Here is a 15,072-nt window from a genome sequence, read left to right as displayed (position 1 = left end):
CATTGTGTGTATTCTCCCTTGTTGTAATAAGTAATAAACTCAACTTGTTTAACTTTAGGTGTGTTCCTGGTGGTCTTTGGCCGGTAGGCATTGATACAATACAATTTGAGTGAGATTTTTCTGTTTTTTTCTCGTTTGGGGAAACCAGGACAGATGAGAGCTATACAGTCACTCTCTTTCTGGGTCTCTTCTCCCTCCCTGGGTGGGAAAAGAGTCATCAGCAGCAGGAGATGAGATTCAGGCTACAGTTGTCATCCACACTGGTCAGCTGAGTGATCAGTGCATTAATATATTTTCTTGCTCATCACAAATAAGCTGCTGTAGTGATGTGTAAAAATGTTTAAGACAAAAGACTGTCCAATGATTGAAGTTGTTAATTTTACGTTTTGTCACTCTGGCCTAATCCCTCACCATAGCTGAGCAGTGTTAGGACGTGGGAGCTGTGTTGAGAATTTCTTTATTCAATCAAAACCCCTGCTCACTGTTAATCAGCCAAGAGCTTCCTGCTGAGACTAGTTACATAAATTGTTGCCAACTCTCTCTGTACTCTGAGAATCAGACAAGAAGTCAGGGAAACAGAGATTGGAAGAAACTGGATACAACTGGAAAATAACTACAGTTACTTTTCTGGAGTTAAGAAAAGGTATGGTCTTCCTCCCTATTGAGGCAGAGTAGCAGGGGAGGATTGCAGAACACGTTGGGATAGGAAAGAGAACTTTCTAATTAGATTTTTTTTTCTTTTTTTTTTTTTTTGGCAGCTGGCCAATACAGGGATTGAACGCTGGACTTTGGTGTTAACAGCACCATGTTCTAACCAACTGAACTAACCAGCCAGCTCAAATTTTAAAAATATTCAGGTCTGATGTAAATTTCAGAGAAAGCAACATTTTCTTGTCATTTTCATTACTCTTTCCTAAGAAAGTCATGTTTAATCCCATGGGCCAGCAACAGCCCAAATAAACACAGTACTACAGCTGTGCTTTTTAGTCTTTTCCTTGTCTTTTTATTTTCCCACCCTAGAGTTAAAGTATAGTATGGTAGTTATTAATAATGGACTTTAGAATCCTGCAAACCTGAGTTCAAATCCTGGCTCTACCATTTACTAGTTATGTGACATTGAGCAAGTCATTTAATTCTCTCTAAACCTATGTTTTCTGGTGTTCATAATAGTAATAATCCCTGTGTCATAGGTTCATTCTGAGGACAAAATGAAATGGTGCATATATAGCACTCAGCACAGTGACTGCCACGTTGGAAGTGCTCAATATACATTAGCAACAGTGATGATGTTATTAGTATTCTCTGTCATAAGTTGTATTTCTTTAAGACCTTAGGCTTAGCCCTGGGCTCCTGAGGTGGGGGCAGGCCGAGGGCCTGAGCCACGCCTCCCTGCAGTCCACATCCAGCTGCAGCCACGACCCAGCCATGACCCAGCAGCTGCTGGAAGCCCCCTGGGCTCCCCTGCCAGAATGAGGGGGGTGCCACTGACCTTGACCATGCCCCCTTCCTCCTCCCACCCTGTCTCCCCTTTCTCTTCTACACCTCCCAGCCAACTACTCCACAATATCTTACAATGTAAAATAATAATAATAATAAAATAATTAATTTTAAAAAACCAAGACCTTAGGCTTAAAGAATTTTAGGCTAATTATCCTACCTGAATTCAAACACAACGTAAGAGGAAAGTCTCCAAAGTTTTCAGTGATACCTCTGGTTTCTTCATGTTATATCCCAGAGCTTTTCACAGCAGGGTCAAGTATTTGGACTTCAATAGTTAGGGTGTAAACCGTAATCTTTAAAACAAAAACTTTTCATTTTAAGCTAATTTTAGACTTAGAGAAAAGATGCAAAAATAATAGAGTTTCCATATATTTTTCACTCAGCTTCCCCTAATGTTAACATCTCATGTAACCATAGTGCAATTTTCAGAACCAGGAAATTAACATTGGTAGAGTACTGTTAAACTAAAGACCTTATTCAAATTTCACCAGTTTTTATATTAATGTCCCTTTCTATTTCAGGATCACAAGATGCATTAGTTGTTATTTTTCCCTTAGTCTCCTGCAAACTAAAATAGTTCCTCAGTCTTTCCTTGTCTTCCATGGAGTAGTAGTGATCAGTTTTTTTATCAAATGCCTCTCACTTTGGGTTTCTTTTATGTTTTCTCATGATTGAACTGCATTTTTGGCAAGAATACCACAGAAATATTGTTGTGTTCTTTTTTTTTTTTTTTTTTTTTAAAAGATGACCGGTAAGGGGATCTTAACCCTTGGCTTGGTGTTGTCAGCACCACGCTCAGCCAGTGAGCTAACCGGCCATCCCTATATGGGATACGAACCCGGGGCCTTGGTGTTATCAGCACCCCACTCTCCCGAGTGAGCCATGGGCCGCTTGTTGTGTTCTTACTACATCATATCACACAGTTCATGATATGTCTTATTACTGGTGATTTTGACCTTGGTTACTTGGTTAAGGTGGTTTCTGCCTGGTTTCTCTACTGTAAAGTTACTTTCTCTCTGTACATAATAAGTATTTTGGGTGAGTTACTTAGGGGAGACTGTAAATTCTGTTCCTCCTCAAACTTTCACTCACTAATTTTAGCATTCATTGGTGGATCTTGTCTGCAACAATTATTATGGTGGTTTTATATTTCTTTTCTTCTACATTTATTAATTGGAATTCTACCATAAGGAAGAAGTATCCATTCTCCCTCAGTTTTTAATTTGATTATTTATTTATATTAATATGAACTCATGAGTGAATTTCATTCTTTGGGTTATATTCCAACATTGTCTTTATTCATTTTGTTGCTCAAACTGTTCCAGTTCTAGCAAGTCATTACGTGTTGTTTAGTTTATTCCAGTTGCTCCTCTATTTCCTTTCAGTGTCATATTTGAAAAGGAATTGAAAAAGTCAGCCTGGTTTTTAGCCCTGTGCTTAATCAGAACTCCGTCTCTTAACTTAAGCACTTCCAGAGGAGAGGCACCCATCACTTCCTTCACCACCGTTCCAGTGCTGAAATTGATGTGGCTCAGAAATGCTCTTTTTGAAATGAATCGTGCTTCTTTTAAAATTTATTCTTTTCTATTCCTAGTACAAACAAAAAACGTCGGGTGAGTTCATCGTGGCATTTTGGCATTTAAATAAACATGGGATCAATTTGATACCAACCAAGACCTTCTACTCCTGCTATTTCCATGGTTCATTTTGTTTCATACAGTCCTGCTTTGGGAAGCACAGTCTTCAGTTGTCCTCATTAGCAGTCTCTAGTGAGTCCTAAAACTTATGCAGTCTCTTGAGTAGAAACTCTTGAATACTGATTCTGGTGTCACCAGTTTCCAGATTTCTTGACCTTGCAACCAGGAGATCAGAGGATGATGGCAACATGAGGCAAATGCAGGGCTAGTCCTGCCTGATTGGTGCTCAACCCCAGGCAGGGAGTTGTGAGGGACTGTCACCAACACCCATCTACCACTGGTCCCCAACTTTTTTTTTTAAACTTTGGACAACCTAAGCAAGACAAAAGACCTAATGTATCTATTCCCACTTTTTAGAGAAAAGAGAAATTGGGGATAACAATGGTTTGGATAGGAATAAAATGACCATCAAAATGGCAATATGGCAGTAGTTATGTGGAAACAAAAGGATGGAGAAGTAAAACCAAACATTCCTTAATGCAAGAGCAGCAACTCAAGACCAACTCAGGATAACTGTGATGATGGAAGCTGGAAATTTCAATAGTTTGCATGTGTGAGGACACTGGACAGGCTGTGCCACATGAACAAAGGCTGCAACAGGTCCCAACTTCTTCCGATACTGAATTTGAGCCCTAAGTAAACCCCAGTTACCTGGTAATTTTAGATTATGAATGCCAACATTTATAATGCTTAGTAGCTCAGTTAGTGTGCCATTAGTAAGTACCACTCAATGGTAAGTAAACATGGAAGTCAATAGCATTGCTTTGAAGATGGGCTTTTTTTTGCATGAGTTTGCACTCTCTCTTGGAGGAGCCTTTTGGTCTATTGGTTTACACAGTTAAATCAAACAGGTGGATGGTTAGAATGGGAGAGGAAAACGGGCAGCTGAAACATAAGAATGATAATCTCCATGAAGCTCCCTAGGTATTACCATGATGTGCTTCCCTGTCCCTGCTCCCTGCGCTAGAGGAGGAGGAGTGATCAAAGAAATAGAAACCACCTTAGAATCTCTAATTTACCTTCCTTTCCACTCCTCTTTGTCATGTTAGGCACATTTATTATCTCATTCAATCATCTGTCAATTAAGTCATTCTTACAGTCTGGCAGGAGCCCAGCTTTGCTCAATCCCATCCCCTTCATGGAGATTTTCTTGCTGACTGTGACTGATTCCTTAAGGATAAATAATAGCTACTGTTTGAGGGCTTGCTATGCATTTGGCTCTGTACGCATTATCCCCTAAAGTCTCACACAACCTTGCAAGGTAAGGAATATTCCTCTTCATTTTATAGATGAGAAAACGAGACTCTCAGAAGTTGAATACCTTGCTCAAGACCCCAAGCTAGAAAGCAGAACTCAGACCCCAAACTTTCTGGAGTCAAAGCTTAAGCAGTTTTCTACTGTGCGCATTGCATTTCAGCAAGGGGCTGAGCTGTGGCTCTGCCCATGGTCCTCTGCCTCCACACTGAATGAATGATCCTCTGCTCTCCACAGCTGCCCCCATGGGCTATTCCTGCCTAAAAATGAAGCTCCTGTGGTTACCTCTGCCTCATACTCGCCAAATCCTTTGCTTATGATGGGTTTAGGGCTTTGCTTTGTTTTAAACTTCGGCACTTCCTTTTCTTAATTGATTTAAAAAATTATTTTTAAAATTTCAACAAATTATTTAAAAATTCAAATCATACTGAAGCTTAACAAGTAAAAGTGAAAAATGTCCCTTACTGCCGTCTCCTGATCCTAATCCTACTCTCCAACTATTAACTGTTTAGCGAACATTTTTTCAGACTTTTTCTGTAAGTACATAAATGTGTGTGTGTGTTTAGGACGTTTTTCTGACTTCTCAGAGTTCTGTAAACTATGTATCTTTGTTCTAAATCATTGTCCATTCCAGACTGAAAGCTGCAAAAGGGTAAAATAAATGTACTTTTAAATTAATCCACATAGCACCTGACCAAAGAAACACCTATTCTTGATAGATTTATAGGAGTACTTGAGTTGGAGAAGGGGTAGAAGGCAGGTTCCCTCAAAAGGGATCCTGAGGTCACCAAGAGAGAAGAGCACAGGAGCCACAGGGAAGAGACCTCACAGACAGCAGGCCTGACCTGCCAGGGTGTGCACACACTCCCCAGGCTGTGAAATCACTCTTGTCTGGGTTGTCTGCTGGCTAAGGACAGGGGAGAACAGGGGAGCCGGGAGATACAGGGCAGAATGTGGGCTGGGCCAAGTTTAGAATTACAAATGCCACAGAGGCGGTCTCGAGCCACACTTTAAATAGCCAGCACCGTCCCCTTCTCCCTTAAGGTAATTCTTCTCCCCCAACTGGACCTCTGGCAGCAACTTCACTAAGGTTTGCAATGTTTTCTTTCTTTCTTTCTTTTTTTTTTTTTTTCTGTTTCTGGGTCTCAGACTGTAGGTTGGTGGGATACATAGGACTTACAACCAAAGAACTTTTTGATTCTCTCCTAGAAAATATGTTTCTGATGTTTACATGTGTATATGCAAAGACTATATGCTATTTTCTTGACTTTCTGAAACCTGGGTGGCTGTTGACTTAAGGGAAATTATGATTTGGAGAAAGAGAACCCTAGATTGAGAAGAAAGACATTTGGGTTTAATTCCAAGAAAACGAGGGCTTTCTTCTCTGCGAAATGAAACAATGATCAGCTCTTTAGTAGGATTGAAAGAAAATAAAAATGTGAGTGACTGTTATTCTAAGTGCATATATATATCCTCATTTAATCATTATAACTGAGTCTATCCTGTCATTCCCACGTTTACAGATGAGCAAACTAAGGCTCCGTTGCTCATTAAGTTCTCTGAAGTTAGGCAGTGGTATGAGAAAAACTGAGGTTTGAACCCAGGCTTGTCCTTTCGACTGCAACATGTTACCTCTGAGAAGCGACTGTCATGAGGCTAAGGGATCCGGGAGAGGGCTACTGTTTCTCTCACGGTCTGGGAGGATGAAGAAGTAAAAGGAGGTGGCTCTCCATCACTGGAACCATCAGATGATAAGGGGAGGCCCAGCACCAGCATAAGACCTTAAACAGCGATCTTAAAAGGACTGAGGAACCAGTCCTTGACTTGTTGGTTGACTTGTTGACTTGAACCAGTCCTTGGGTTGGACCAGTTGCTTGAGTTTCTCCTTCTTAGCCCACAAACAATCTTTGGAGCCCACTCCCTAACTTATCAAATAAACAGAGGTGCCTACTGTTACCTGACTTTTCTTTTTTTTGGTGCTTGGCTGGTATACTTCTCTCTAACTTTGTGGGTCCCTCAGGTAGCTCAGCTGGGAGGAGGCAGAACCAAAAGAGAGTCTGTGGCCAGATGGGTCTCCTGCTGAGAAAATTCTGTTAATGTGAACTTTTCTGGAGGCTTAGAAAAACATTCACTTGACCACTTCTCCGGAAAAGGAGCCACTGTGTAAAATCAGGAGATAGTAATTAGAAGATGCTTATATTAGACATGCTGATAAACCTAGGTAGCCAATGAAATTGAAGGGACCTAATTGAAAGATCTGGGACATAGCAGGCTTAGGTCCTGGCTGTGCAATTTACTGGGTAGATGTTAACAGTCATGTTGTTTCACTGCACTGAGCTGCAGCTTCCTTATTTATAAAGTAGAGGTAATAATGTTGACATCCTCAGGGTGGTCGTGAGAATTAAATCAATGTATGTAAAGTGCCTAGTCTATAGTAGTTGCTTACTAAATGTGAGTCACATCCAGTCTTATCCTCTATCCCAAGAGCAGTCTAGAAAAGGGCATCTCAGTTAGTGAAGGGTTTAAAACTGAAGCTCTTTATTCATTTTGCTGTCTTCTCTACTATAGCAGATTCCTACATTTGTCATCACCAAAAAAGAAAATAAGCCCATAGTTCATCCTCCTCTTACATTATTTCAGAGAGAGAGGGAGAGAAATACCTAGACAGATCAGCTCACCTCATTCAAGGTTCCTGGTCCCACCCAACCTCTCTCATTCCCTTGGAAGAATTTTTTTTTTTAAACTGGCTTTTATTTTCATGTTACAGAAACAAAACATGTTTTTTGATGAGAATGTAGAAAATATAGATAAGGGAAATATTCCTATAATCCACCTGCTGAAAGAGAAACATTTTGGTGGATATACTAGTCTTTCAATGCATATGAATATAAGATATTGTCCAGCACGATCATATTGTGTGTACTGTTTTCACTTCATCTATTGTGAACACCCTTTCATTTCAGAAGTACTTTCTTCTGTAACACAGTTTTTAATGGTTATATAGTAGCCCATTGTATGAATGTGCCACAATTTATTAACATATCTACCATTTTTGAACATTTATGTACTTTCTAATTGTTTGCTATTATAAACAGTGAACATCCTTAATGCCAAGTCTTTTACCCATGGTCACAATTATTTCCTTAGGGTAAATTCTTGCAAGGGAAACTGGTGGCTTTGAGGTTCTGTAAAATCCCATCCTTTCAATGGCCCCCAGCATGCAGAGTAAAGAAACTGAAGCGCATGCTAAGACAAGCAAGACCCAGGGGCTATGTGAATTCTTCCATGATTACAAGCCCCACCCCAGGAGAACCTGTGTAGTGGAAGCAAAGTCTGTCCTTTAGTATCAATGCTTTCTTCCTGAAACAGGAAAGGGCTATATGTTTTCAGTAGCTGTTACCCAGCCTCAGCCAATAAAAGATGCTAGGGAGGACACGGGTCTACATACAAAGGAGCAGGAATTCACTTTCTTCCAGTACATTCATTCTCTTGGGAATTTGCTGGTGAAGGGAGGAGGAGGAGGGGTTTCCTTCTGGAGTTTCCACCAGTAACAGAGCATCCCACTTGTTTTCCAGGTGGGATGGATAGCAGGGTCTCAGGCACAACCATTAATGGAGAGACAAAACCAGTGTGTCCAGTCATGGAAAAGACGGAGGAAGATGGCACGCTGGAGCGGGAGCACTGGAACAACAAGATGGAATTTGTGTTGTCAGTGGCTGGGGAGATCATTGGCTTAGGCAATGTCTGGAGGTTTCCTTATCTGTGCTACAAGAATGGGGGAGGTGAGAGCCACCACGCCACTCCACCCACCCTGTAGTGAGGATGCTTCTGTCTCCTGCACTTACCGCCCCTCTGGGGAGTCCCATAGATGCACAGAATGATGGAATTGGAAGGGCCCTTGGAGGTCATTAAGGACACTCTGCAGGAGCCTGAGACCTAGAAAGATTATGTGACTTTCTTTTTACTATAGCACGGCATCATAGAAATATGAGTATAGGCTTGGAACCAGATGGGTCAAGGTTTGGACTGTGGCTCTGCTACTTACTCTCTGTGTGATCTTGGGCAAGTTAATTAAGTTCTCAGAGCCTCAACTGCTGCTCCTCTAAATTGAGATAGTTAGTAATGCCTACCCTTCAAGGTTTTTGTAAGGATTAGAGATAATGTGTATAAATTACTTAATAAACAGTAGCTATTTGATGATGATGTTAATACCAAACTGTTCTGTGTCTTCTGATTCCTCAGCCTTGGTCTTGTGTCTTCCCCCTACTCTGTTGGTACCTCGACATTCCCTAAGCCATCCATCACCCACTCCCCACCAGTACTGTAACCAGTGGCTCTTCCTTTAAAAATTTCCTACTGTGGATGTGTGTGGGCGGGGGCAGGGGAGAGCATTAGCTCTGGCTCTTCGCTGTCTCATCATTGGCTTCTCATTCCCTCCATTACAGTTCCCCTGGAGTAACTCTGCTATCCCCACAGCAGCAGTGGTAATTTTGCTACTGTTAACCCACTTTCAGGGAATCCCATATTTCTGTGGGAATCCCCAGAGGCATTGCCCAAGTACTAAAGGGTTCCAACTGACCAGTGGGTTAGGAAGATTACCTTGTTGATAGGTAAAGCTTATAGGGGTTGGGGCTCCCAGATATGGTTTTGTAGTGAGGCTGTGGCCTGGGCTGGAGGAATGAAGAGTGCAGAGTTAGGTCACCAGGAAAATGCTGAGATGAGTGGCAATTTCATGGGCCACAAGGGTTGGAGGGTCCTCTAATGCAACACCTACTCTTTTGCAGGGGACTAGGAGCCTCCGAAGCTATAAAGCTTAAGTCTCACAGTGGTTTTGGAGAGAGAACATAAAACAGAGAGTGGAAGTGGGAAGCAGGAGGGGTTGTGGAACATAAGAGAGATGCTCTGGGCACATTCAGTCTTGTTCCAAGGGTTGTGGCAATAGGAGATTGGCCCTGGGGCTGGAAGTTAACTTGTAGTTTTCCAGAGGATTGATTTGTCCTTTCTTCGTAGGAATTTCTGGCCAGTGGCTTGAAATCACAAGACTTTGCTCAGTCTGCATTGTGAGGGAAGAGGGGAGGTCCTCCCACTTCTTGCCTGGCCCTGGACACAGGCTTATTTAGGAATTTAGACCTGAGTACCCTCCTTTCAGAGAATTAGGTGGAGGGTTGGGGCTAGCCCAGGGAGTAAATAGCAGCCTGGGAGATTTAGCTGGACATTGGGACTCTGTATCTGGAACCTAGAAATCAGCTTAGCTCCTCACGTGGCAGAAAGATTAGGAGGTGAGCAGCTTTCCCCAAGCCTCTTTGGAATTGGGTAAAGGTTGTATTGAGAATTAGCAGGAATGGCACGAAGAGTTGGGAGAGAGCAAATTATAGGTCTGTTGCAAAACCATTGGCCTGAAGAAAGGGAGGAAGAGGGGAGCAGTGATCGGAGCAGCTGGGGGTTGTAGGGCTCACCCTGTTTCATTTGTCTGGCGATGTGTGGGTCCGAGCTCTGCTCCAGGGCTTTGTGGTTAAGTTTGTTCAGGCCTGGGAATGTGCTGACTATGTCTTGCTGTAGAAATGCAGGTCCGGGAAGAAAAGTACCGACAACCCTTGGTTTTTCACAGGGGTGCTTGTGTGGGGAAGTGGGGGCAGTAGGGTAGATGCTGTGGCTTCTTCCTCCCTGCATAGACCTGCTTTCCAGCATGCTGATTCCAACTGAGAGCTGAGCCATTCTGAGGGGTCCTGAGATCCAGTCAGGTTCTCTTTATACCACCACCCACAATTTCTTCCCTTGATCATGCACAGGGCCTTAGCACTCTTCTCTGTTGACTGATGGATGAGAGCGGGTGGGGGGTGGGGGTGATCTAAGGGCCTGTGGAGCTACAGGCTGATGCCCAGGTTCACCCTGAGGGGTGTGAGTCACCCGGGGCTGATGCCCAGATTCACCCTGAAGGGTGTGAGTCACCCGGGGCCACTGGGTGAATTCATGGAAAGGCTCCTTTGCCAAGGTAAGGGGGTCCGATCAAGGATAAGTATGGTCATTAGAGGAACCCAGACCTGCCTATTTTCCTGTTTTACGATGTTCCCAGCAGATTAACCTTTCTGCCATCAGTTAATTCCCCTCTCCTCCCAAGCAAAACAAGCTCCTACAGAGAACGGGCCCTAAGATGTCTTCGTGTCATCTTCCTGTCTCTTTGCCAAAGAAGAGAGACTGGTGCCTCTTTCTGAGAGGACCCTTTGCTGCTGATGTGGGAAGGAAGGTGGGGAGAACGGAGACCATTTCGACTGGTTTGACTCTTTTCCTCCCGGTTTAGTGATTGGGGCTTGGGCTCCCAGAGATGAACGGAATATTCTGAGCAAGTCCTGGAGAAGGATGCTGGGATGCCCTGGGGTGCACGATGCTCAGGCAATGTACCCTACAGCCTTCTTCTGGGCCCTTTCTCTAACTTCACAGCTTCAGCCACTTTTGTGCTGGGGGTTGGAGGGAGGATAAACTAGGGACTTTATTATCAGTAGTATTTGTTCAGTGGGAAGGTCAGGGATGAAAAAGTCCCCAAAGCATAATTTTAATTCCAAACAAAAATATAGGTGTCATCTTCTTTGGTTTCTTCCAGCTTTAATATTTGGAAGATCTAATTTGAAGTGAGTTCTAGATCAGGAAAGGGGCTGAGGCAAGAACATGATAGAAGAACAGGTAAACAAACAGTTGACAATTGTAGCTGAGAACTGGGGAAGCTAAGAAAGTGGTATAATGAAGCCCATTTAAAATCAGAAGCAACAGGTGGGCCTTGGAGGGAAATGGTTGCGAGGGAGGCGACCTCAATCATGTCCTGGGTAAACACTCTCCCTGCTGTCCAGGACCTGTGGCTGATCCCCCCCCAGCACCTGCCTCATCCTAGAGTTTTCTAGCATCTCAGTCAGTTTCCTCAGCACACAGCCAATCAAGCCCTGACCCTGCCTTTGTTGCTCAACACAAGTATTTACTGAGCACCTAGCATATGCCAGCAACTGTTCTAGGAGGCTGAGATATCTCTACAGACAAAACAGACCAATTCCCTGTCCTTGTGGGGAGACAGACAATAAACAATAAACATTGTAAATAAAGAAATTGTACAGTACATCGGAAGTTAATGAGTGCCATGGGGAAAAAAGAACACGTACAGCTGAGTAAAGGGGATCAGGAATGTGGGTGTGGTTGGTTGCAATTTTTAAACACGTGGTCAGGGTGGGCTTCCTTGAGAACATTTGAGCAAAGTCTCGCCAGGAGTGCGAGTTGGCCATGTAGATATTATGGGTGAAAGTGCTCTAGGCAGAAGAAACAGGTTTAATGATCCTAAAGCAAGCGTCTGATTGGCTTGTTTGAGGAGCTACAAGGAGGCCAGTGAGCCGGGAGCAGGGTGCGTAAACAATGCGAGGTCGGAGAAGTAAATGGGCAGGGCAGGTGGAGGAGGGAGCAGATCAGGTAGGGCGCTCTTGGCCATTGTAAGACTTCGGCTTTTACTCTAGTGATATGCAGAGTCAGGGCAGTGTTTTGAGCAGGAGCAGCGTGATCTTACACTATAAAATAATCTCTCTGGCTGCTGTGTTGAGAACTGATTATAAAGGAGTAAAGGCAGAAGCAGACCAGTTACAAGGCTAAAAACCTTAGTCATCCTCGATCCCTTCTTTCTCTCATAACTTTGGCTCTACCCAAACACCCAGATCCTGGATGCTTCAGAACCTGGGCCTTCAGCTACACTCTCTCCAGCTCCCTTGGACCCTGGCTCCTGGTAGACTGAGTTCCTCAGCACACTGAATACCTGGGACTGGAATCTCATCACCTCCACTGCCACCTTCCTATCTGAGCAAGTCAAGATTTTTAACCTGAGCAAATGGAAGGAAGGAGTTGCCATTTACTGAGATGTGGAAGGCTGTGAAAGGAACAGGTTTTGAGAGTAAAATAAGGAGCTGAGTTTTGGGAATGTTGAGTTGAGATATCTACTAGATATCCAAGTGGAGATGTCAACTAGGCAGTAGAATATATGAATGTGAAGCTGTGAGAGAGATCTGACTGGAGATAATAAATTTGGGCATCATTAGCATTTTGATGGTATAAGAAAAGAGAACTAGGACCTGGGAGAAACCAGTAAAGGAGACAGAGAAGGAAAAACCAGTAAAGTAGGATGAAAACCAAGAGAATGAAGTGTTTTGGAAAGCCAAGTAAAGAAATTATATTGGGGAGGAGGAAGAGATTACATCAAATGCTGCAGATAGGTTACGAAAATGAGGAATGGGAGTTGATCTAGCAGCATGGATCCAGCAACCAGGGAAGTCAATGATAAGAGCTGCTACAGTGGAATGCTAGGAGTGGAGTGGGGGAGAGAATTGGAAACAGTAAATATGGGTTATTGGGGCAAAACTCAGGAGTGGGTGAAGAGCATCTCTCTTTATTTTCCCTCCTGGGTGGAAGTTAACCAACGTAAGTGCTGCATAGTAGCAACAGTGTGCCCTGGGTGTCCAGCAGTAGTGCAGATGGGTCGCTTGAAGAGCTCCTCTTGGCAAGTATGAACTTTGTCCCTCATGGCAGGCTGCCGAGGTGCTCAAAGATGCAGAGGAGGGGGGGAGCAGAGGTGACCAAGGACCCACTGCAGTTAAACATTGGCTTGATTTATTGGGAAAGAGCAGGCAGCACAAATGTGGGGTGGAGCTTCAGCTGGGCTGATAACTTTCTTTTTGGAATGTTTGGGACTCTCAGCAGTGACTGTTCATATCAGCTACTGGGTTCCCTCTTTCCTAATTTTTCTCTTCTGCCCAACGAGTCTTGGATTGATTTATGGACTTATTAGGTTGAATTGTTTATAACCTCAGGATACAGTGCCCCATAGTGCCTGAATTATGGACAGGTAGACTACAAGCTAGAGATTTGGAATGTGAATAACTAGGGACTGTTCCCCATTAACTTACAATAAACTGCACATGTTTAAAGTGTGCAATGTGATAAGTTTCAACATATGAATATACACATGAAAGCACTGCCATGATCAAGATAATGAACATATCTATCACCCTCAAATTTTTCTCCTGTCCCTTTCTAATCCCTTCCTGCCTCCCTATCCCATACATTTGCTTGCATTTCTTAGAATTTTATATAAATGTAATCATACAGAATGTACTTTTCTTTATCTGGCTTCTTTCACTAAGCATAATTATTTTGAGATTCATCCATAGTTTTCATGTGCCAGTAGTTCATCCCTTGTTATGGAGAGGTCTTTATATATTCTAGATGCAAGTCCTTTATCAGATATGCATTTTCATACTCTGTGTCTTCTACTTTTCCTTTTCTTAAAACTGTCTCTTGAAGAGCAGGCATTTTAAATTTTGATGAAGTCCAGTTTATCAATTTGTTCTTTTATGACCTGTACTTTTGGTGTTATATAAAAGAAACCTTTGCCTAACCCAAGGCCTCATATTTTCTTCCAAAAGTTTTATAGTTTTAGGTTTTTACATTTAGGTCTATGATTCATTTTGGGTTAAACTTTGTATACAGTGAAGGTATGAATTGAAATTCCTTTTTTTTTTTGTTGGTATATGGATATCCACTTGTTCTAGTACCATTTGTTGAAAAGACTAACTAACCTCTTTCCAGTGAGCTACCTTTATACTTTTGTCAAAAATCAGTTGTTTGTATATGTGTGGGACTATTGCTGGCTGGACTCTATTCTGATCCATTGATCTATTTGTTTATTTTGACACCAGTACCACTCTGTCTTAATTACTGTAGCTTTATAATAACATAAATATTAGATAGAGTTAAGCCTAAAACTTAGGTTTTTGTTTTCAAAGTTGTTTGGCATTTTTAGATAATTTTTAGAATCAGTTTGTCAATTTTCTACAAAAAGAAAAAGCCTGCTGGGATTTTGTTTGGGATTACAGTGAATCTATAGATCAATTTGGGAAGAACTGACATCTTAATAATATTGTATCTTCTGACCCACGAACATGGTGTGTCTCTTCATTTATTTGGGTCTTTAATTTCTTTCAGCAATATTTTGAGTTTGCAAATGTAGATATCTTTTGCAACCTTTGTCAAGTTTATTCCTAAGTATTTCATATTTTTAATGCTATTATAAATGATATTATTTCTTAAATTTTAATTTGTGATTGTTTGTTCTTAATATGTAGAAATACAATTGATATTTGTATGGCTATCTTGTATCCTGCAACCTTGCTAAACTCTCTTATTGGTTCTAGTAGTTTTATTGTACATTCCAGAGGATTCTCCACATAGTCTATCATGTTGTCTGTGAATAAAGCAGTTTTGTTTCTTCTTTTTCAATCTGAATAACCTTTAATTCCTTATCTTGCGTTATTGCTCTGGCTAGAATATCCAGTACAATGCTGAATATAAGTAGTAAGAATAGACACACTTGTCTTGTTCTTGATCTTAGTTTTTCACCCTTAAGTATGATGGTAGATGTAGGTTTTTTTGTAGATGCCCTTTATCAAGTTGAGGAAGTTCTTTTCTATTCATTTGCTGAGAGTTTTTGACAGAAATGGTTGTTAGATACAGTCAAATATTTTTTCTGTGCCTATGAAATGATCATACAATTTTTCTTTTTAAATTTGTTAACATGATGAATTACACTGATTTTTTAATG

The 15,072-nt window shown here is 42.0% G+C and overlaps 2 protein-coding genes across 3 annotated transcripts in view; both read left to right on the top strand.

Moving 5' to 3' along the window:
- The window catches only part of KDM5A (lysine demethylase 5A), a 135,030-nt gene that overhangs the window by 115,770 nt on the left and 4,188 nt on the right, over positions 1-15,072 (top strand). The window lies entirely within an intron of this gene.
- Positions 8,032-15,072, top strand: part of LOC134360501 (sodium- and chloride-dependent GABA transporter 2) — a 32,381-nt gene continuing 25,340 nt past the window's right edge. For both annotated transcript variants that reach the window (XM_063074978.1, XM_063074968.1), the window contains exon 1: positions 8,032-8,233. In XM_063074978.1, coding sequence (XP_062931048.1) covers positions 8,032-8,233 — 202 coding nt within the window. The remainder of the gene's footprint in view (positions 8,234-15,072) is intronic.

The sequence above is a fragment of the Cynocephalus volans genome, chromosome 1 (genome assembly GCF_027409185.1).
Source record: "Cynocephalus volans isolate mCynVol1 chromosome 1, mCynVol1.pri, whole genome shotgun sequence".
NCBI classification, from domain to species: Eukaryota; Metazoa; Chordata; class Mammalia; order Dermoptera; family Cynocephalidae; genus Cynocephalus; species Cynocephalus volans.
Note: the sequence above shows the minus strand (reverse complement) of the source record. Positions and strands in the feature narration are given on the sequence as shown.